Consider the following 18,747-nt stretch of genomic DNA (forward strand, 5'->3'; position numbering starts at 1 on the left):
CGGGGAAATGGGCGGGGCCAAGGGAGGGGGCGGGAACGTTCTGGCGGGAATGGGGGGGTGGCGTTCTGGTGACGTCATAGAGAGTGGTGGAATCGTCATGGAATCGTCATGGAATCGTCATGGATTCGTCATGGAAGCGTGGGACCAGGGAGTTACGGGATCGAGGAAATAGGGCGTCATGGGAGCGTGGAGTCGCGGAGCCACACGGTGGTGGAGCCCTCGGATTCCGCGGATTTGCGGAGTTGCGAACTCCGTGCGTCGGTTTTGTCAGCTCCGTTGTCGATTCCATTCTCACGGAGACGTCACAGAATCCTGGAATTACGGAATCACGGAATTGCGATGGGCTCACAGGATCAGGGAGTCATAGAGTCACAAAATTACTGGGTCCTGGAATCATATAGGATCCAGGGGTTAGGGAACTGTGGAGCTGGAAGGGACCACCGAGTCCAACCCCTGGCCCTGCCCAGGACACCCCCAGTGTCCCACCATGTCCGTGGGAGCACTGTCCAGCTGTTCCTTGACCCCTTTCCCATGCCCCTTTCCCGATGTCCATCCCAGCCCTGGCAGGGCCAATCCCGAGCCGGGATCGCAGGCGGATGATGGCGCTGGTGGCCCTGGTGGGGCCCTTGGCCGCCGTCCCATCCCGCTGGGCCGGGAGATCCCAACCGGTTCCTCCAGCCCCACAGGCGCGGTGCCGGCGCCTCTGGAGCCACCTGCAGCGAGTCTCAGCCTGTCACCCCCACTTCCCAAATCCCGGTGCTCCCGTGTCCCACACCCCAACACCGGCCGGGATCACCTGCCCCGGGGTCACCCTGCCCTGGGCAATCCTGGTGGATTCCAGGGTGGATCCCAGGGTGGAGCCAGGGGTGTCTCCGGGCATTTGGGGTGACCCAGGGCGGCTTTTCCCCGTGACCCCAGAGTGGGAATATTCCCTGGAATCCCCAGGGGCACTCGCAGGGGGACAGGGCAGGAATCGCGACGCCGGCAATGAAGGAGCTGACAACACACCTCGGGCTGGATTGGTGCCTTTATTGTGGAGCTGGATCCCAGCGGGATCCCCTGGGAATGCTGGGGAGCAGAGGGAGTGAGCTGAGGGGTGGTGGGGAGGGGGGGGGAGCTCTGGATTTTGGGAATCCAGGTCCTGCTGCGGTGAGGGGGGGGGGGTCAGGCGTTCTCCCAGAAGAAGGTGTTGCAGGCCACGGTCAGGGCGGCCACCAGGACCACGAATTCCTGGAAATCCACCTCTCCATCACCGTTCTCATCCAGGTCCTGCATGATCTTCTCCACGGCCCCCGCGTCCTTCTGGGTCTGGGGGGGGGGGGGCACAGGGTGAGCCCCGGGGCTGGGCAGCTGCTGTTCCCCCAGGGAATGGGGGAAAGGGAGCCCCCCCAGGCCCCGGACTGGTCCCAGTTACCTCCAGGAAACATCCCAGCTCGCTCTGCAGCAGCTCCTTGAGCTCCTTCTTGCTCAGCTTGTACTTGTCGCCCTCCTTGCCCGAGTAGTGGTGGAAGACGTTGATGAGGGTCTCCATGGCCCCTTCCAGCTGCGATCCCATGGCTCTGGCTGCGGGACCCCTGGCACGTCACCCGCCAGCCCCCCTGTCTCAGTGCCACCCCCCCAAATGTCACCCACCCCCCGGCCATGGCCCTGCTGGGCAGGGTTGGGGGATCTGGGGGGGTTCCTAGGGGCTGGGTAAGGAGTTTTGGGGGAGTTTTGGGAGGGAACAGAGGCGCCTGTGCTCACCTGAGCTCCCCGCGCTCCGAGTGTGCCCTCCCGGCCCGGCCGGGCACGTTAAATAAGCTCCAAGCCCCCTCCCTCCGGGAGGATCCGATACCGGGGCTGGACAGCCCGGCTGGCACCGCCGGCCACCCCCGCGGGGGCCGGGCGTGGGGGGCAGAGCCCCCGGGGTGGCAGCGGGCAGCACCTGCGGACCCCGCGGGCAGGGCCGGGGTGACAGCATCGCTTCAGGGGGCTCCTTGTGCCCAGCCTCGGGTGCTCCCCACCACCCCTGGATGCTCCGGGACGCAGAAAAATCGGGGAAATTGGGAGGGTTGGGATGGGCACCGGAGTCCCTCGCTGGAGCCAATCCCTGCCGGAGTCCCCAGGGGCCCCCAGGTGACCGCGGTGGCCACGCCGTGACCCCGCGGTGTCACCGCCGGCATCCCCCATCTGTCAGCGCCGCGGGGCCGCATCCACGGGGCCGGATCCGTGCCCAGCCCCGCTCCCGGGGCTGATAAAGGTATCCGGTGTCCTCGGCCTCGCCACGGGAGCCAGCGGGGCCCGGGGGGAGCCGCGGGGGCTATCGGGTGACTCTGCGGGGCCCCCCGTGAGCTCAAAGGCCTCTTGTCCAGCTGAAAAGGCCCCACAATTCCAAGCCGGACGTTGCTGCAGCAACGCCTCGGCCAAGAAACCGGATTCCGAGCTGGCCTGGGCGATGCTGATAATCCCGCGGATCCCGTTACGGCCCCGGATCCGCGCGGGCTGGACCCCCGTGGCCTCCCCGGCTCCGGCATCCCTGGGGAGCTTAGCTCCCAAATTCCTCAGCTCCCAAATTCCTCATCCCACCCTTTCTGGGAGCCCCCCCCCCCCCCCCCCCCCCCCCCCAGGAATTGGGACCCCTCCCCCAAACAGGAGCTGCATTTTCACAAGAGCCGCGTGGTGCCGGGCTCTTCATCCCGGATCCCAGCCCTAATTTGGGGTTAATTACATCCCGCTCCCTCCGTTTCCATCTTCCTGTGCCCGTGGCTGGGAAAGGCTGAGGGTGGGCCCTGCCTGGGGACCCCAAAATTGCTGCTCCTGTGGGGCCAAACCCCCTCCCCACTGCCCCGGGAATGAGGGCGCTGGGGGTCCTGGAGGGACATGGGGGGGGCCCAGACAGGGATGGGGGTCCCAGCTGGAATTGGGGGTCCCAGCTGGAAGGGGGGATCCCAAACGGCAGCTCAGCTTCCCAGCAGGACACAGCTCCCATCTGTGGCGTGGGGCAGGGAGGGGGGGCTCCAGGAAGGGTCAGATCCTGAGCCTGGGGATGGGGGGGACTGGGAAGGACCCCGGTGGCACTCACTCGGTGTGTCCCTGTCCCCGGAGCGGCTCGGCAGCGGGCGGGATTCCGGGAACGCCCGGGAACGTCACCGGGGCAGCAGCTGCTCGGGACGGGGACAGGCATCACCCAAAAATAACCCCGACCCCACTCTCTGCCAGGCAGGGTCAGAGGGGACAGAGCCAGGACTGCCGGACACCGGCACGGCCGGAGCGTCCGAGCGCTCCTGAGGGCTCCGGCCGCTCCCGAGAGCCTGAACTGGGCATCCCCAGACCCCCGAACCCTTTTGGGAGAGCAGGATCCGGCCCCAGCGGCGGGACCGAAGTGGCCCAGGGGGAACCCCCAACACTGGGGGGGTCCCGGGGGTCCCGGACCCCGCAGCCGGGGGCAGAGCACGCCCGGCTGGCACATTCCCAGGACAAGCCCTTTCCACAGCGGGAGCAGCGAGGGACATGCCAGGAGCTTTACACACACTTGGAACAGGTTTCAGCCACTGCGACTCCCCTGCTCCGCTCTGACCCAGCCAAACCAGTCGCTCCAGTTCCCGGTGCCGGGGCTGGGCCGATCTTGTCTCCCCGTCCCATCGCCGGGGCACTGGAAGAGGCTTTTCCATCCATCGGCGGGGGTTTGGAGTGGGAGGAGCCGCTGGGGACACCGCGGTGGCTCTGGGCACCTGCTTTGGCCCCACGGTCCGCTCCAACGAGCCCCGACGGGGCCAGCAGGGGCCACTGCCGGGCTGGTCACCGTGGCGGCCACTGTGACCATCCCTGGTTGGGGTCCCCAGCCCAGACAGGTTGTGTGGACAGCCCCAAGACCACGACATGGAAGTGGACACTGACCCCCTGGGTTGCACGTGGTCACCCTGTCACACGGGGTCCCGTGGTCCTGTATGACCCAAGTCCCTATATGGTCCCTGTCCCTAGATGGCCCCATCCCTGTCCCTAGATGGCCTCAATCCCTCTATGGTCCCAGTCTCCATTCCTTTATGGTCCCCTCCTGCCCCTGCCGGGGTCCCCAAGGCCGGGTGACCACTCCCTGCCTGTCGGGACGGTCCAGATGGGGACCCCAGGGTGATAAAAGACCTGGAGGCGCCTTTCCTGTGTCCCCCTCCTGTTGTGGGGCCACTGCAGCATCTCCCCCTTGCTCACCCCATCCCGACTCCCCGAATTCCAGGGCCAGGGAGTCATGGGCCCGCCTGGCTCCCGGGGCCGGTGATTCACCCCAAACCTGTCCCGGTCCCTGCCGGGCCTGACTCACCCGGCGGTTTCCCAAGAGACCATCTCGGTCCCCTGACGTGGGGCTCGACGGACGTCCCAGCCCTGTCCCCCTGTCATCCCAGGGCCGGATGGGGCTGCAGGAAGCCAATTCCTGCCCCGTGAGCTGGTGTGGCGTTTGTGGGGTGGGGACAGAGCCTCCCTGCACCCGTGGAGAGGTGCAGTGAGTGTGTCAGGGCTCAGCGCAAACCGCGCTGGTGACGGGCACATTGTGTGGGGACCTCCCTGCCCTCGGTCCCCAAAACACCCCCGGGACTTTGGGACCCCAAATTCCCATGTGTTGCCCTGGGGGGCTGCTTGCTGCAGCCTCGCTCCTTGTCACCCCGCTGGGTGAGGTTGGGGACATTGGGGACAGTCCCGGGGCTGTGTCCGGGGTCCTCTCAGGGTGTTGGGGTCCCCGTGGGAATGTCGGTGCCAGCGGGACCTGCCGGGTGGAAACGTGCCAGGGCTGCCATGTTATAAATACCTACTGATTAAAGGGGAGTGCTCGGGCCGTTCCAACACCCTAATTAATTTGGATTAATTAATTTTTACAGAGCCCACTATTAATAGGGATGATGTCAGCGGGCGGCTGAGTCACAACTCTCACTCGGTGCGGGTCGAGCCGGGCCCTGGGTCGGTGACACTGCCGGGGCCAGGCCGGGATGTGACAGGGACGTCACCGGGGCGCTGGGGTCACATCCTTGTCCCCAGCGCACACCCAGCCCTGTAGGGAGGGAGTTGGGGGTGACATTTTCCCTGCACCCCCGGAATGGGGCTCAAAGTTTGGATTCAATCATCTCGGAGGTCTTTTCCAGCCTAAATGATCCTGAGAATGATCCCGTGAATGTTTCTGCGAACGGTTCCGTGAAAGGTCCCGGGCGGTGCTCCAGCCCCGGGGGCTTCTCTGCCCGCGGTCCCGTCCTGTCCCCACCGGAGGTCCCCGGGCGGCGCCGCCGAGGCCGCGGCGAGTTCAGCCCGAGTTTGGTCCGGTGCCCGCTTGGGGAGGGAGCAGAGGACGGAGGGACGGACGGAGGGAGGGACGGACGGACGGACGGACGGCGGCGCCCGGGCGGTGTCTGCGCGTCCGTCCGTCCGCACCAGGAAACCCAATACCGGCGCGGGGAGGGGGGGACACAAAGGCTGCGCTGTCCCCTCCTGCGGCGCAGGTATAAAACCTCCCGAAACCTCCCCAAACCTCCTGAACCCCCCGAAACCTCCCGGGGGCCACAACCTGCCCGCAGCGAGGGGGTAAGTGCGGCATCGCCGCCCGCAGCTCCGGCCCCACCCCGGGCACGGCAGCGCCGCTGGGGACCCCTGATGTGCCTCTGTCCCTTCCCCGTGTCCCCGCTCCTGGGCCGGGTGGCAGCGGCGTCATCACCGGGACCTGCTGCCCCTCGCCGTGGTCCTGCACAAGCCCCGGAACCCTCCTGAGCCCTGCGGGGCTGAGCTGAGCCCTCGCAGACTCGCTGGGCTGGGGAGGTGGCGAGGGTCCCCCCCGGGACACCCCTCTGTCTCCGACCCCCTCTGGGCTCCTGTCCCTGCAGCCCCGGGCCACCAGCGTGTCCGGTGCCATGGCCACGGCCGAGGTGACCGATGTGACCGAGGTGACTGACGTGACCGAGGTGACCAAGCTGACCGAGCTGGAGACGGCCATCGAGCGCATCGTCACCGTGTTCTTCACCTTCGCGGCCAAGGAGGGCAAGAAGGGGACGCTGACCGCCGGGGAGTTCAAGGAGCTGGTGCGGCTCCAGCTGCCCAACCTGATGAAGGTGAGGGGAGCGCCAGCACCGCGGGGTCCCCGTGGGTCCCCCCCTGAGCTGGGGGGCTGCTCCCGATCCCCTGGGATTTGCAGGCAGGAGCAGCCTCTGCTCCCCCCACGTCCATCCCGGCCCTCTGGGGACAGGGAAGTGGCCGAGCCTCCCGCGTCCTCCCCGCAGGACGTGCCCTCTCTGGAGGAGAAGATGAGCGAGCTGGACGTGAACAACGACGAGGAGCTGAGGTTCGGCGAGTACTGGCGGCTGATCGGGGAGCTGGCCAAGGCCATGCGCAGGGAGAAAGCGGGGAAGAAGTGACGGGGCCGCTGCGGAGACTCGGCCGACGTGCGGCAAATAAAAGAGGTCTCCCTGAGCCTGAGCATCGCTGCTGTTCTTGGTGGGGCCTCCTGATTTGGGGCCCCATCTCCTCCCCTGTGGTGGCCACGCTGGGGACCGGCCCAGCCCCGGGAGGGTGGGATGGGGATCACTGGTGGCTCTGGGCACTCCGTGATGGATGGGGCTGTTCCCACATTGCCCTTGTGCTGGTCTGGCTTTTGGGGTGTCACCCTGCGCCCCACAAACACCTTCCTGCCGCGGTGGGGGCTGGGTGGGGGGCAGAGCTATGGCTGTGGCCGGGGTGGGGCTCGGGAGATCCCTGGAAGCGATGCCGCACTGGCCGCGGTGGCCGCCAGCTCCGTGGCATCAATGCCCGTCGTCTGCAGGGTCTTGGGTGGCACAGGGCGACACATCCACCAGCACATCCCGGTTAGGGAATGTCCCCATTCCCAGCATTCCGCTCCCAAATCCTGGCGCTGCTGGGCCGCGGTGAAATCCCGCTGTGGGGTGACCATCCGGGGCCCGGTGGCCGTTCCCACGCGGCGCCGCGGCCGCGCCAGGCCCGGTTGGATGGGGAACCATCAGTGTGGCCGGGAAGGAGGCGTTTCCCGGCCCCACGCTGGCCCTGGGCCAGGCTCCCAAATGAGACGCCTTGCACCACGGAGCTCCCACTCACACCTCCCCGGTATAAAACCCCGGCCCGCCGCAGCCCGCGCACACCCGGGACAGCCCGTGCTGCAGGTAAGTGGCCCGGCCGCCCCTCGGGACGGGGGTCTGCGCCCCCGGGCCCCTCTGCTCCCACGCTCGTCTCTGCCACAACTTGCGAGGACGCCGGGGACGTGTCCCGGCAGCTCCGCCGCCGCATCCCGGGGCTCCTTCCTCGCCCTGCGCTCGGGGATGAGGAGGAGTCCTGGCGCTGGAGGAGGAGAGGAGGCTCCCCCCGGAGCCGAGAGCTGAGCTTGGCTTCCTTCCCTCGCCAGCTCCCCCGGACCCCGCGTCGCAGAGGAGAGACCCCCGGCGCTGCCCCCGAGGAGCCGCGAGGAGCAGGATGGGCCAGTGCAACTGCCGCAAGAAGCGCAAGGTCCGGCGGGGACACTGCGGCACCGGGACCCCCGGCGGGGCGGGGGGGGACCCCGCAAGGCCCCGGCCTCGGAGCCCTGGGCACGGCGCGACTCAGAGGCAGCCCCGGCCGGCAGCCGCTGCAGGAGCCGGGGGCTGTTTTGGGGTTTGGCAACGCTGGGCACGGGGAGCTGGTGCTGCGGAGCCGCTTGAAAGCTCGGGGAAGCAGGCAGCTTTGTCCTGCTCCCGTGGATTGACCTCCGGGAGCTGCCCGCGCTCCTTGCAGCCTCTCCGAGGATGCCCAACGGCAGAAAAGGTCCTGTTTTCCTCGGCTTTCAAACGGGAGTGCCCACCCCGCACCCCTTTGCACCTGTGGAAGATTTGGGGCGCCGGGCTGAGGCTCCGGAGGTTGCCAGGCTCTTCCCGCTGGGCATCACCGGCTGTGGTTTCACGGCGTTTCGAGGGGAAACCGCAGATTTGAGTGAATCACCCTCGTTTCCCTTAAACGGACCCGCACGAGGCGGGAACGGGGGTCGGGATGTTCTGTGCCCTCCACCCCGCCGGGGACGGGGTCTGCGGGGTGGGAGAGGGGTTCCGGCCGCTGCCGAGCCCCATCCCGGCGTCATCCCGGGCACTGACTCACGCTGCCATCGCCACTCGTGCGGAGGAGAGGAAGAACCAGTCGGGACGGCCGGGGGTGGCGAGAGACGCCGGGGTGGCTGAGCCTGGCGGGCCCCGGGCGGGGACAGCTCTGGGCCAGCACTTCTGGGGGGTGACAGCTCTGAGGGACGCGGGGTGGCAGCGGGAGGGGCTGTCACAGCCGGGCAGAGCCGCTGTGGAGAGGCGCAACAGCTGGATGGGGGTGGGCGCAACATCTGGATGGCGTCAGATCTGTGTGGAGCGGTCTGAAATCCGTGCGGGAATTGTGGGCAGTGGGGGCTCACATCTGGGTGGGGGGTGGCACAGCTGGATGGGAGGGGGTCTCACATCTGCGCAGAGGGGCCTCGTGTTGATAAGGAGATTTATCCCACGATCGTTTGCCCAGGGAGTGTCTCACCCGCTCGAGGCTTGTCCTGTCCACCCGGGGGATGTCCCAGCCCTCTGGAGAGCTGTCCCACCCCTCCAGGGAGTTGTCCCACCCCTCCATGGAGGTGTCCCCATCGGCGCTCACCCCCTGTCCCCCCCCGCAGGATTGCCAGGAGCTCACGGACGTGGAACGGGCCATCGAGACCGTCATCAGCCAGTTCCACTGCTACGCAGTGAAGGGGCAGAAGGAGTACCTGACCCCCAACGAGATGCAGGAGCTGGTGGTGCAGAAGCTGCCCCACCTGGGCAAGGTGAGGGCAGAGCCCGGGGTGGGCAGGAGGAGCTGTAGGGGGGGGGGGGCCGTGCTGTTGTTGGGAGCCCCCAGCCCCATCACCCCGATGTTCTCTCCACAGTGCGTGGGACCCCTGGAAGAGAAGATCGAATGCATGGGAGACCCTAACGAGGCCAAGCTGGAGTTCGGAGAGTACTGGGACATGATGGGGGATGCGGCCAAGGGCTGCCGGAGGAAGTAGAAGGTGGTGGGGGACGGGAAGGCGCCCGAGGCCTCAGGCTCCGCTCTGGGAAGCGCAGGAGGCTGCTGGTCCCGGGGGATGCGCCTGGGAAAAAGCGACGTCGTCCCTCCTGCCGGGCCTCGTCTCCTCCCGCGAGGAGGATCCCCCTCCCCGGCTCCATCCCTGCCCTCCTCGGCTCCTTCCCGTCAGGAACGCTCCCTCCCCATCCCCAGCTCCGCTCCGTGCCCGGCGTGGGGGGAGGTGGCACGGGGGGGTCCTGGCCCTGCTCCGGAGCCACCTCTCTCCGTCCTTTGCTCCAGCGCCTCCATCCCCGGGCGTGTCCCACCTGCGGCCCTGGAAACCCTCCGGGCGCGGGTCCCCCAGCCCCGGAGCATCGCAGCGAGAGGGACTCGGCTCCTTTCCCCCAACCCCCTTGGATGTGCGGGCTCGTCCCCCCAGCCCTGTGCCCTGTCACCCCATGGCACCTCCAGGGGCATCCCGGGCTCCGCCGTGGCTGTGGGTGGGTGGATGTGGCCTGGGAGCCTTCCCTGACGTCCCCCCCGCTGCAGGGACCGTGCTGCCCGGTTTTTGGGGGGGCTCTTCTGGGATGTGCTGCCCTCCCGGTGCTCCCCATGTCCAGGGATTCCGGCCCTCGGCTGGCGGCCGGGCTTGGGGCTGGGGCAGGGGCGGGTTGGGATCAGCTTGGGCCACTTGTAACCATTTTTGTATAAATTAATAAAGGAAAACACTGGAAAAAAAAAAAAACCAAACAAACCAACCAGGATGGGGTGACCTCGTTTGTCCTTGGGGGGAGGAGAGGGGAAGTGGGGGGGGTCGGGAGGGCCGGGGCTGCAGAGATTGGGGGCTGGGGGCATCGCTTTGGGGGGTGCAGAGGATGCTCTGGGTGTGTGTGACCCCTGTGGCCATCCCAGGGCTCTCCACATTCCCAATTCCCAGGTGCCTGCTGGTCCCCGCTGTGGGGACCCCACAAGCAGAGCCAGGGCCGTGCTCTGGGCAGGGCTTTGGGAATGTGGCTCCTGGGCTGAGGGGAGCTCAGGGGAGATCCTGAAATCTTGGGCTTGGAAAGACCCGAGGGCTGCGAGGCTGGGAGTGAGATCCCATCTGTGCCGGGAGAACGTGGGATTTGGGTGTAATTACAGCAAATTGGGAAAGAGTAAATGACACAAAGCTGAGCCTCACAATTGGCTCCGGCGCTGAGCGCATGGAGAGTGAAGAAATGGGCTGGAGAACCCGGTTTTCCCACTTTTCCTCTGCCATCCGGGCCATTCCCACCGAGCTCCACATCCTGGAGGAGCCTGTGGGCACCCTGGAAATGCAGCAGGGACCCTAAAAAGGAGTCTCCCAAAAAGGGACAGGGCGTGGGCACCTCAGCAGCACCTTGGTCACCTCGTGAGGGAGAAAACCAACCCCAAAGTGATCCAAAGCTCGGGAAAGGTGATAAGAGCCGGGGGTGGGCAGGGGACAGGTCCTGCAGCTCCGGCACCGCGGCTCGGCCACAGCCACCTTCTGTCTGCTCTCAGCCTGGGCTGGATTTCACAACGGGAATGACTATTTATTGTTCCTTCCTTGGAAATAAATAGATGGAAATTAAGCAGAAAGGTGTGGCGTGCGCTTAATTAGAGACAGGAAATGTGTCAGGTCGGGGTGATGGGGGGGAAAGGGGAGCCGGAGCTCCCAAGTCCTCTTCCCTGCACCAGTGGGGAGTCCTGGGCCCCGTTCCTGTCCCTGGTGTGACAGTGAGGCGTCGGGAGGGTGATTCCTGCGGCGTGAGCCACCCCTGGATGAGTGTCTGGTGTATCTGGAATGTTCTGGAGGTGACAGGAACAGCACAGCCCGCGCCGGGACAGCCAGTGCCCCTCGGTGAGGACGTGGCACCGGGATTACCCATCCTGGAGGTCACCAGAGACCCCAAATCCAAGGCTTGGCCCCTCTGGAAAGGCTCCCATGGTGCAGAGCTCGTCCACGAGATATCAAACACCTCCCGCCCCTTCAGATGGGGGAGCTGGAGCAGGGGGACCCCGACCTCCCCGGGGATCCAAAGGGCTGGGAATAGTCCTGGGATGGGCTGAGATGGTTCTTGGCTGCTCCGAGCGCACCGCACACGCCCTGGATGCCTTGTAAAAATAAGGGCCTGGATGTGGTTGTGACATCTGCCAGCAGAGCAGAGCGATGAAAGGCCGTGATTCAGGCGTGAGCTGTTTGCCTGCAGGGTCCGGGAGGGATTCCCACCCTCCCGGGATGTTGCATCAACGCCACGACACCGGAGCATCTCGGCCCAGAACAGGTTTGCTTCCTCCCGACCGAGATTAGGAAGAGGCCGGGGGAGAGCCGGGATGACACGTTTTTTCCGGGATGGGAGTTCCAGAGGTGCTGGGAGCAGGTGGCTCCCGCCTGTAATAAATCACCTCCTGCTTTGCATCCCGAGATGTGCCCTTCCCGATAAGGCCGGGATCTGATCTCGGCATCGGATCGCGCTGGGAGACACCAGGCCTACAATTTGCTGGGATAATTAATTACGGATGGGACTTTACAAGCCCAGCTCCCAGCTGGGAAGAGCCTTACCCATCCCAAGTACTGAACACGGCCCCGCTCGGAGCTTCCAGGGCCCCAAACCTGTGTCAGCCCCTTCCACCCACCAGAACAAGAGGTTTTGGCTCAAATAAAGGATGTTCCCTGCCTTTCCAGGCAGATCCCCCCGGTGCTGGCGTGGGTTGGAGCTGGGATGTGCTGTGGGATGGAGGAGCTGGGCTCCTGCTGGTGCGTGGATGGGTGGATTTGCAAACCCTGGGATCAGGTGGGAATTCTGTGCCTGCTCCCCACTGCTGGGCGCCCTCGGCCCCGTGCACCCCGTGGGGTGTTTTTGGGGTGTTCCCCAAACACGTCCCGTCACCCCAAAGCGCGAACAGCCCCAGCAGCCCCCGGGAAGGAGCCGGGGCCGGCGGCGGGTCCCTGCTCGCTCCGACCCGTCCCGGTGTTGCAATCCCGGGGAGCCATTTCCCAGGTAAGCCCCAGTCTGGGAACGCCCTGGGAACGTCAGGGAGGGGTGGGAGCCTCCTTAAAAACCCGGCTGGGCCGGCGGGATGGGTGCGAGGTAAGGAGAGAGCGGCGGCATCGGCTCCCACTGCCCACAGCGGCGACAGACGGACACAGCGGGACCCTCGGAGGGATGCAGGTGAGGCTCCCAGGGAATTCCCGTTCCCCTGGGCTGGGGAACCCGGCCTCGGGACCCTCGGGCTGAATGTTTAACCGGGAAGAGCCCTGGGATGCGCCGCTGCAGGTTGGGCGATGGAAATTCCTGGAATCCTTCGGCAGCTCCGGGAGCGGGGCCGGGGTGGAGGGACCTGCCGGGGTCACCGGGGGGATCCGGGATGGGGCGGGATGTCCAGAACGGGATCAGCGGCATCCATGGACCTTCCCTGCCTCTGGAGAGCTCGGCTCGGGGCTGCCAGTGGGGTCTGGCTCCCGGAAAAGGGGGATTTGCCAGCGGGGATGCCGGGGCGGTGGGCAGGGAGTGCTGGGGCCGTGTCTGGCTCTGTGTCCCCCCCTCTGGGCGCTGGTGACCGGGCGAGGAAGGAGAGGGAGACGCGAGAGAAGTGGTGGGACCGTGGTGGTGGGAATGGAGCCACCGGAGAGCCCCATCCTGCCCGTCCCATCCAGCCGGGTCTGTGTCTCACCCCAGTGCCAGTGTCCCCATGTCCCAGCGTGGCACCGGTGTCCCCGTGTGCCACCCCGGCGAGTGTCCCCGTGCCCCCGGCTGGCCCCGGGGCTGTGCCGTGAGTCAGCGGCGGAGCAGCAGCCGCGATGCCCCGAGGAAGGGCTGGGCACGGGTGGCAGGGGACTGGTGACACCGATGTGGGGACCCGGGGGGGTGCAGGGGGGTGCAGTGGGTACTTCCGCCCTGGTGCTGCCAAAATCCTTCGGTTCATGGGCTGGGATGGGAAGGGCCGGAGCTGGAATCACCGGAGAGCGGCTCCCACGGCCCTGCCAGCGCTGAGACAGCTCCAAAGCCACCCTGGTGCCAGAATCCTGTGGGCTGGGGACAGTCCCCAGCTGGGGATGACGGAGTGACCCTGGGCCATGGCACCACAGGGACAGGGATGGCTTGGGAGGACACAGGGCCACGCTGAGGCACGTGGGGACAAGGACGAGAGCCCGGGGCTGAGTGTGGTGTCACCACCCCAGCGTGCGACGTCCTCGGCCTGGGGCTGGACCGGGGAGGATCAGGATGAGGACAGGGGATGGGAGCCAAGTCCGGGCGTGGGGCAGGTCCTGCCTGCTTCCCGAGAGCAGCCGGGCTGGGGACACCCTCTGGTGATGTCCCCAGAGCGGGGACAGTGCTGGGCCACCCCTCTGTGCTCCATGCCTCCCACCCCCTTGGCTTCCTCCAAGATCCATGTGGCCACCGCTGTGGTGCTCAGTGTTGTCCTCTGGGCTGGGCTAAACCAGTCTGGAACAAAAGGGATCAACTGACCCCAGCTCCCCCCACTCCCGGCCACCGACGGGGCAGGAAAGAGCAAAGTCCGGCCAAGGTGACGCAGTTTCCGTCCCCTCGTCGCTGGGATGTGACGGGCACCATCCTGTTGGGCCCATCCATAGGAAGGAGCTTCCTGGCTGGGGGCAGCTGCGGGGACAGGAGGGGCATGGAGCAGGCACGGAGGGGACCCTGGGCTGTGGGGATGGGCTCGGCCGGGCTCGGGGGGGGGCTCGGCAGGCCGGGACCTGCCCCGCCAGGGAGTTCCCGGAGCCGTGAAGCAACAGGAGGGCTGGCTGGTAATTCCTGCCCTTGTGCCGCCGCGCGGCTCCCAGCCCCATTCCTCCCTAATGAGCCCTGGGAACGGGCGGCCGCGGCCCTGGCGCTGCTCAGCCCCGCGGCCCCGGTGCCGTAATTATCGCCCCGGCCCACGCGCGGGGGCGGCGGCCCCGGGGGACGGGCGGGGCGGGCACAGGTGGCACCGAGGAGTCCCGGGGCTGGCGCAGGTGGCAGCGAGGATTTTGGGGGTGATTCTGTAGGAGAGGCGATGTGGGGAGATGAGAAGGCCCCACCGCGCCCGTGGGGTGTTTGCCGTTCCACGGCGCCGGCTCCTGCCTGCCGGGGGTTTGTGGTGGAGACCCCCGCGCCCACCCCGAGCGGTGGCTCCGGGGAGGGTCCCCCCTGACTCCCGTCCCCGCAGGCAGCCATGGGCGAGTGCACGGAGCTGGAATGGGCCGTGCAGGTGCTGGTGAACAACTTCGACAAGTACTCGAGCCGCTGCTGCTGCTGCAAGAACCCGCGGCGCATCAGCAAGAAGGATTTTCGGAAGATGCTGAGCTGCGAGCTCAACCACATGCTGACGGTGAGCGCGGGGGCCGCGGGGCCGGGGCCCCGCTCCTCACCTGCCCAGGGGTGTCCCCGCCCCGACCCCGGCTGATCCTGAGCGGCTCCGCTGTCTCCGCAGGACACCGGGAATCGCCGCGCGGCCGACAAGCTCATCTGCGACCTGGATGAGAACAAGGACGGGCGCATCAGCTTCGAGGAGTACTGGACCTTGATAGGCGGCATCGCCAGCCCGATCGCGCAGATCATCCGCCAGCAGGAGCAGAGTGTCAAACTCACCAAGTAGCCGCTGCTGGACCCTCCCGGACCCGCCCGGCTCCTCCACGTCCCCCGCTTTGTGCCCTCCCCGAGCCTCCGGGATCCCCCCGGTTCGCACGGCTTTGCCGAGCAGGATGGGGTTGGGGCGGGCAGGTCCTGTGGGTGGGATTTGAGGTGCGAGGCCGCCGTAGCCTCGGGGGCTCCTCCTTGCCCTGCCCTCCTCCTCTTCCACACGGAGCAAAGGGAGAGGTTCCCCCTCCTCCGGGACGGGAATTCTGTCTGTCCTCAGCCCTCCGCTGGCAGAAATCCCATCACGAGCAGCACCCCCTCTCCCCACGGGGCTCCCCCCCCAAGTGCGGGGGATCTCCTTGAGCCAAGGGCGCTTTTCCCCCTGCCCAAGCTGGTGAAGGCTCTGCCCTGCCCGGAGCCGGGGCTCGAGGAACGGCGCAGTCCCGGCCGGGTGACACCACCGTGGTTATTTATTGCAGCAATAAAATTTGGAGGAGCAGCGGGTGACGCTCCGACTTTGCCGTCCCGGTGCGCCGAGGGGCGGGGGGAGGCTGTGGGAGGGGGTCCGCCCTGTCCCCGCCCTCACCGCACGGTCACGCCTTGCCCGGGCTGGTGACAAGGCCAGTCCCGGCCATCCCGGAGCCACCACGGGGTGTCAGCAGACACCGCGGCTTCCCCGCGCCCCCCGCACCCATCCTGGGGCACGAGGGGCCCCTCCGTGTCCCCATGGGGGTCCCGGGCAGGGGGGGGACAGCAGCCCCACATCCACGGCTGCCCCGACCCCGCGGCGTCTCGGGGGTCCCCAGTTCCTGTCTTGCATCCCGGCACATCGCAGAGCCCCCGCCCGGGATGGGGACAAAGCTCCGCGGTACCCCCGGGGACCCCCGAGCTGGGCAGGGCCAGGCTCCCGGCGCTCTGCGGCGCCCACGGTGCTGGCAGGACGCCCGGGCCGCCAGCTCTGGCTCTTCCTGGGGAATTTCCACCGGGAAGGGACTTGGCCGAGGAGCTGCGAGCACGGCTGGGACCTCCAGCGACCCCCGATCCGAGGCACGGGGGTGGCCGCACCGTGGAACCGGGACCCCCAACCCCCTGCAGCCCCCCCGGCTCTGACCCCATGCGGGAGCACAGCGGGGTCCTGCTCGTCCCCCTGCTCACGCAGCCCCCCTAGACCAGCCCCGCGGTCCCGGGGGAACCGGGGTGTCCCCGTGGGAGCGGGCGGGGCTGGGCTGAGTCACGACCGAGGAATCCCCGCGGGGCGCGGCCCGGGCGCGGCTCAGCCCGCGGGGTGCGGGGCGAGCGGGGCTGGGCCGGGCGCTGCTCCCGGCGGCTTCCGCGGGATCCCGGAGATCCGGGCTCGATCCTCGGGGTCTCTCCAGGAGGGACCCTCAGGGCGGGGACAGCCAACCCCCAACGCCCCGTTTTTAGATGCACCAAAGGGGAACAATTCCGGGCGCTCCCCTTGCTCGTGTCCCTTCCCCACCCTGGGGGAGATGTGGGGGGCAGGGAAGGTCCCCCTTGTCCCTCGAACAAGTCCCCCCCGTGTCTTCAGCTGCAGGATCCCAGAGAATCTGGGGCGTTCCCAGATGGGGGGACACCGCCCCAACCCCCCTGTCCTGGCTGATGCCCACCCGTGCCATGGCCAGCGAGTGCCACCCCTGACCCCGCTGTCGCTCTGTGCCGCGGCAAACGGGCTCAGCTCAGCTCCCGGGTGCTGCTGCGGGACCTGGAGGACAAGGACAACGTGCTGGACCGGCAGGAGGACACGGCCCTGCTGGGCTGCTCTAAAGCTCACGGACATCGAGCCCCGCAGCTCAAATAAACCCGGTGTCACCGCCCCAGCCCCAAATATTCACCTGGCATTGGGGTCACCGGGATGGGAGAGCTCAGGACCACCTCTCCTGGGGGTATTGGGGCCCTCCAGATGGTTTAGGGGGGCCTGGTGATCCAGGGGACCATCCCAGCACCCCGAGAAGTGCTTGGCATCCCCCACCTCCCTCTAATGGGATCACACAGCTCGTTAGGCAAAAATGAGGCGCGGGCGAAACCGCCTGCGAGGAGCTGCTGGGAAAGGCCGGGGGCGAGGGGCTGCCGGGGGGGCAGTGCCACCCCCGCCGGGCTATAAATGCCCACCGTGCCCCGGCTGCCGCATCCCGAGTCCTTTTGGGGTGCTGATCTGCGCTGACCCGGTGAGTCCCTGCTCCCCTTCCTCCCGCAGCTCCTCCAGCAGCTGCTGCACCCCAAAAACCTCTCCGGGAGATGCACAGATCCCGATGCCACCCCCTGCTCTGTCCCCAGGCTGGCGATGGCGTGTCCCCTGGAGCAGGCGATGGCCGTGATGGTCACCACCTTCCACAAGTACTCGGGCAAGGAGGGGGACAAGTACAAGCTCAGCAAGGCGGAGCTCAAGGAGCTGCTGAACAAGGAGCTGCCCATCTTCGGGAGCGTGAGTGCCCGCGGGGCACCCCTGGGTACCCCTCGGGGAGGGGGTTGGAGGGGCAGCAGCAAACCAGCCCCGGGACTTTCTCCCGGGCCAGGGGGGGGGTCTCTGAAATTCCCCCAATGGAAGCTGATGGATTCATCCCACAGGGACCTCGTGCTCCCGGGAAAGCCCTGGGGAAGAGGAGGGACGAGGCCTCGAGGGGCTGAGCTGGAGCAGGCGCAGCCCGAAAGGAAATTTGGCTTTTTTTTTCATATACCCACAGGAATATTTTGTTTGGCAAAGGAAATCACGCTCCGATTTCCCCTTTTTTTTTCACCTTTGTTTTTTAACCCCCACTTCCCTTTCTTGGCTTGTGGCTTCAACCGAGAGGCGAAATTATTTTTGCCAAATTTTTCCGCATCCGGGAGGCGCTTTTGGTACTTTTGGGCACTCCCCACCTGCAGCTCCCAGAGGCGAAGGGAAAACCCTCCTTGAGGCAGGGGAGGGAAATGGGGTGGGATGGGGCAGCCCCTCACCCCAAACCCTCTCCCCCTGACAGAAACAAATGGACGAGGCTGAGTTCAAGCGGCTCATGAACGACCTGGACCACAACAAGGACAGCGAGGTGGATTTTAAGGAGTACGTTTGTTTCCTGGCCTGTGTCACCATGGGCTTCAACGAGTTCTTCAAGGACGACCCCAGCAAGCAGCACCGCAGGAAGTGACCCCCGGCTGCTGCCCACCCCGGCCCTGAGGGGCTGCAATAAAAGCTTTTCCCCAATCCTGGCTGAGTTCCTGGGTTCTGTTCAGGCTTTTCCCCAATCCTGGCTGAGTTCCTGGGTTCTGTTCAGGCTTTCCCCCAATCCTGGCTGAGTTCCTGGGTTCTGTTCAGGCTTTCCCCAATCCTGGCTCAGTTCCTGGGTTCTGTTCAGGCTTTCCCCCAATCCTGGCTCAGTTCCTGGGTTCTGTTCAGGCTTTTCCCCAATCCTGGCTGAGTTCCTGGGTTCTGTTCAGGCATTTCCCCAATCCTGGCTGAGTTCCTGGGTTCTGTTCAGGCTTTTCCCCAATCCTGGCTGAGTTCCTGGGTTCTGTTCAGGCTTTTCCCCAATCCTGGCTGAGTTCTGGGGGTTCTGTTCAGGCTTTTCCCCAATCCTGGCTGAGTTCCTGGGTTCTGTTCAGGCATTTCCCCAATCCTGGCTGAGTTCTGGGGGTTTTGTTCAGGCTTTCCCCCAATCCTGGCTCAGTTCCTGGGTTCTGTTCAGGCTTTTCCCCAATCCTGGCTCAGTTCCTGGGTTCTGTTCAGGCTTTTCCCCAATCCTGGCTGAGTCCCAGGGGTTCTGTTCAGGCTTTCCCCCAATCCTGGCTCAGTTCTGGGGGTTCTGTTCAGGCTTTTCCCCAATCCTGGCTCAGTTCTGGGGGTTCTGTTCAGGCTTTCCCCCAATCCTGGCTCAGTTCTGGGGGTTCTGTTCAGGCTTTCCCCCAATCCTGGCTGAGTTCCTGGGTTCTGTTCAGGCTTTTCCCCAATCCTGGATGAGTTCTGGGGGTTCTGTTCAGGCTTTCCCCCAATCCTGGATGAGTTCTGGGGGTTCTGTTCAGGCTTTTCCCCAATCCTGGCTCAGTTCTGGGGGTTCTGTTCAGGCTTTTCCCCAATCCTGGCTCAGTTCTGGGGGTTCTGTTCAGGCTTTTCCCCAATCCTGGATGAGTTCCTGGGTTCTGTTCAGGCTTTCCCCAATCCTGGCTGAGTTCT

General features: G+C 66.2%; 5 protein-coding genes across 10 annotated transcripts; 4 read left to right on the top strand and 1 right to left on the bottom strand.

Moving 5' to 3' along the window:
* Positions 1-1,009: 1,009 nt before the first annotated feature.
* Positions 1,010-7,894, bottom strand: S100A1 (S100 calcium binding protein A1). Of its 4 annotated transcripts, none has more exons than XM_032093301.1 (3): positions 7,813-7,894; positions 1,415-1,563; positions 1,010-1,308 (listed from the first exon to the last, which is right to left on the bottom strand). In XM_032093301.1, exons 1-3 carry the CDS (start codon positions 7,874-7,876, stop codon positions 1,165-1,167), a joined length of 357 nt encoding a protein of 118 aa, XP_031949192.1. In that variant the 5' UTR covers positions 7,877-7,894; the 3' UTR covers positions 1,010-1,164. The 4 variants fall into 4 exon arrangements, with proteins under 4 accessions (XP_031949192.1, XP_031949194.1, XP_031949193.1 ...); XM_032093303.1 differs by lacking the exon at positions 7,813-7,894 and adding an exon at positions 4,295-4,398; XM_032093302.1 differs by lacking the exon at positions 7,813-7,894 and adding an exon at positions 3,062-3,165.
* S100A13 (S100 calcium binding protein A13) lies at positions 4,383-6,420 on the top strand. The gene is made up of 4 exons (XM_032093669.1): positions 4,383-4,412; positions 4,876-5,541; positions 5,838-6,062; positions 6,231-6,420. The coding sequence occupies exons 1-4, from the start codon at positions 4,383-4,385 to the stop codon at positions 6,363-6,365; spliced, it is 1,056 nt and encodes a 351-aa protein (XP_031949560.1). The 3' UTR covers positions 6,366-6,420.
* Positions 6,526-9,731, top strand: S100A14 (S100 calcium binding protein A14). Of its 2 annotated transcripts, XM_032093289.1 has the most exons (4): positions 6,806-7,124; positions 7,364-7,464; positions 8,633-8,779; positions 8,882-9,731. In XM_032093289.1, exons 1-4 carry the CDS (start codon positions 6,821-6,823, stop codon positions 8,999-9,001), a joined length of 672 nt encoding a protein of 223 aa, XP_031949180.1. In that variant the 5' UTR covers positions 6,806-6,820; the 3' UTR covers positions 9,002-9,731. The 2 variants fall into 2 exon arrangements, with proteins under 2 accessions (XP_031949179.1, XP_031949180.1); XM_032093288.1 differs by lacking the exons at positions 8,633-8,779; positions 8,882-9,731 and adding an exon at positions 7,851-8,626 and having other exon boundaries at positions 6,526-7,124.
* A 2,333-nt stretch (positions 9,732-12,064) lies between these two features.
* S100A16 (S100 calcium binding protein A16) lies at positions 12,065-15,084 on the top strand. Of its 2 annotated transcripts, none has more exons than XM_032093287.1 (3): positions 12,065-12,173; positions 14,173-14,334; positions 14,437-15,084. In XM_032093287.1, exons 1-3 carry the CDS (start codon positions 12,168-12,170, stop codon positions 14,599-14,601), a joined length of 333 nt encoding a protein of 110 aa, XP_031949178.1. In that variant the 5' UTR covers positions 12,065-12,167; the 3' UTR covers positions 14,602-15,084. The 2 variants fall into 2 exon arrangements, with proteins under 2 accessions (XP_031949178.1, XP_031949177.1); XM_032093286.1 differs by lacking the exon at positions 12,065-12,173 and adding an exon at positions 13,239-13,650.
* A 100-nt stretch (positions 15,085-15,184) lies between these two features.
* LOC116436287 (protein S100-A4-like) lies at positions 15,185-17,774 on the top strand. The gene is made up of 3 exons (XM_032093341.1): positions 15,185-16,768; positions 16,878-17,025; positions 17,561-17,774. Exons 2-3 carry the CDS (start codon positions 16,885-16,887, stop codon positions 17,723-17,725), a joined length of 306 nt encoding a protein of 101 aa, XP_031949232.1. The 5' UTR covers positions 15,185-16,768; positions 16,878-16,884; the 3' UTR covers positions 17,726-17,774.
* Positions 17,775-18,747: the final 973 nt, after the last annotated feature.

This window comes from Corvus moneduloides, chromosome 29, assembly GCF_009650955.1.
Source record: "Corvus moneduloides isolate bCorMon1 chromosome 29, bCorMon1.pri, whole genome shotgun sequence".
In the NCBI taxonomy this organism is placed as follows: Eukaryota; Metazoa; Chordata; class Aves; order Passeriformes; family Corvidae; genus Corvus; species Corvus moneduloides.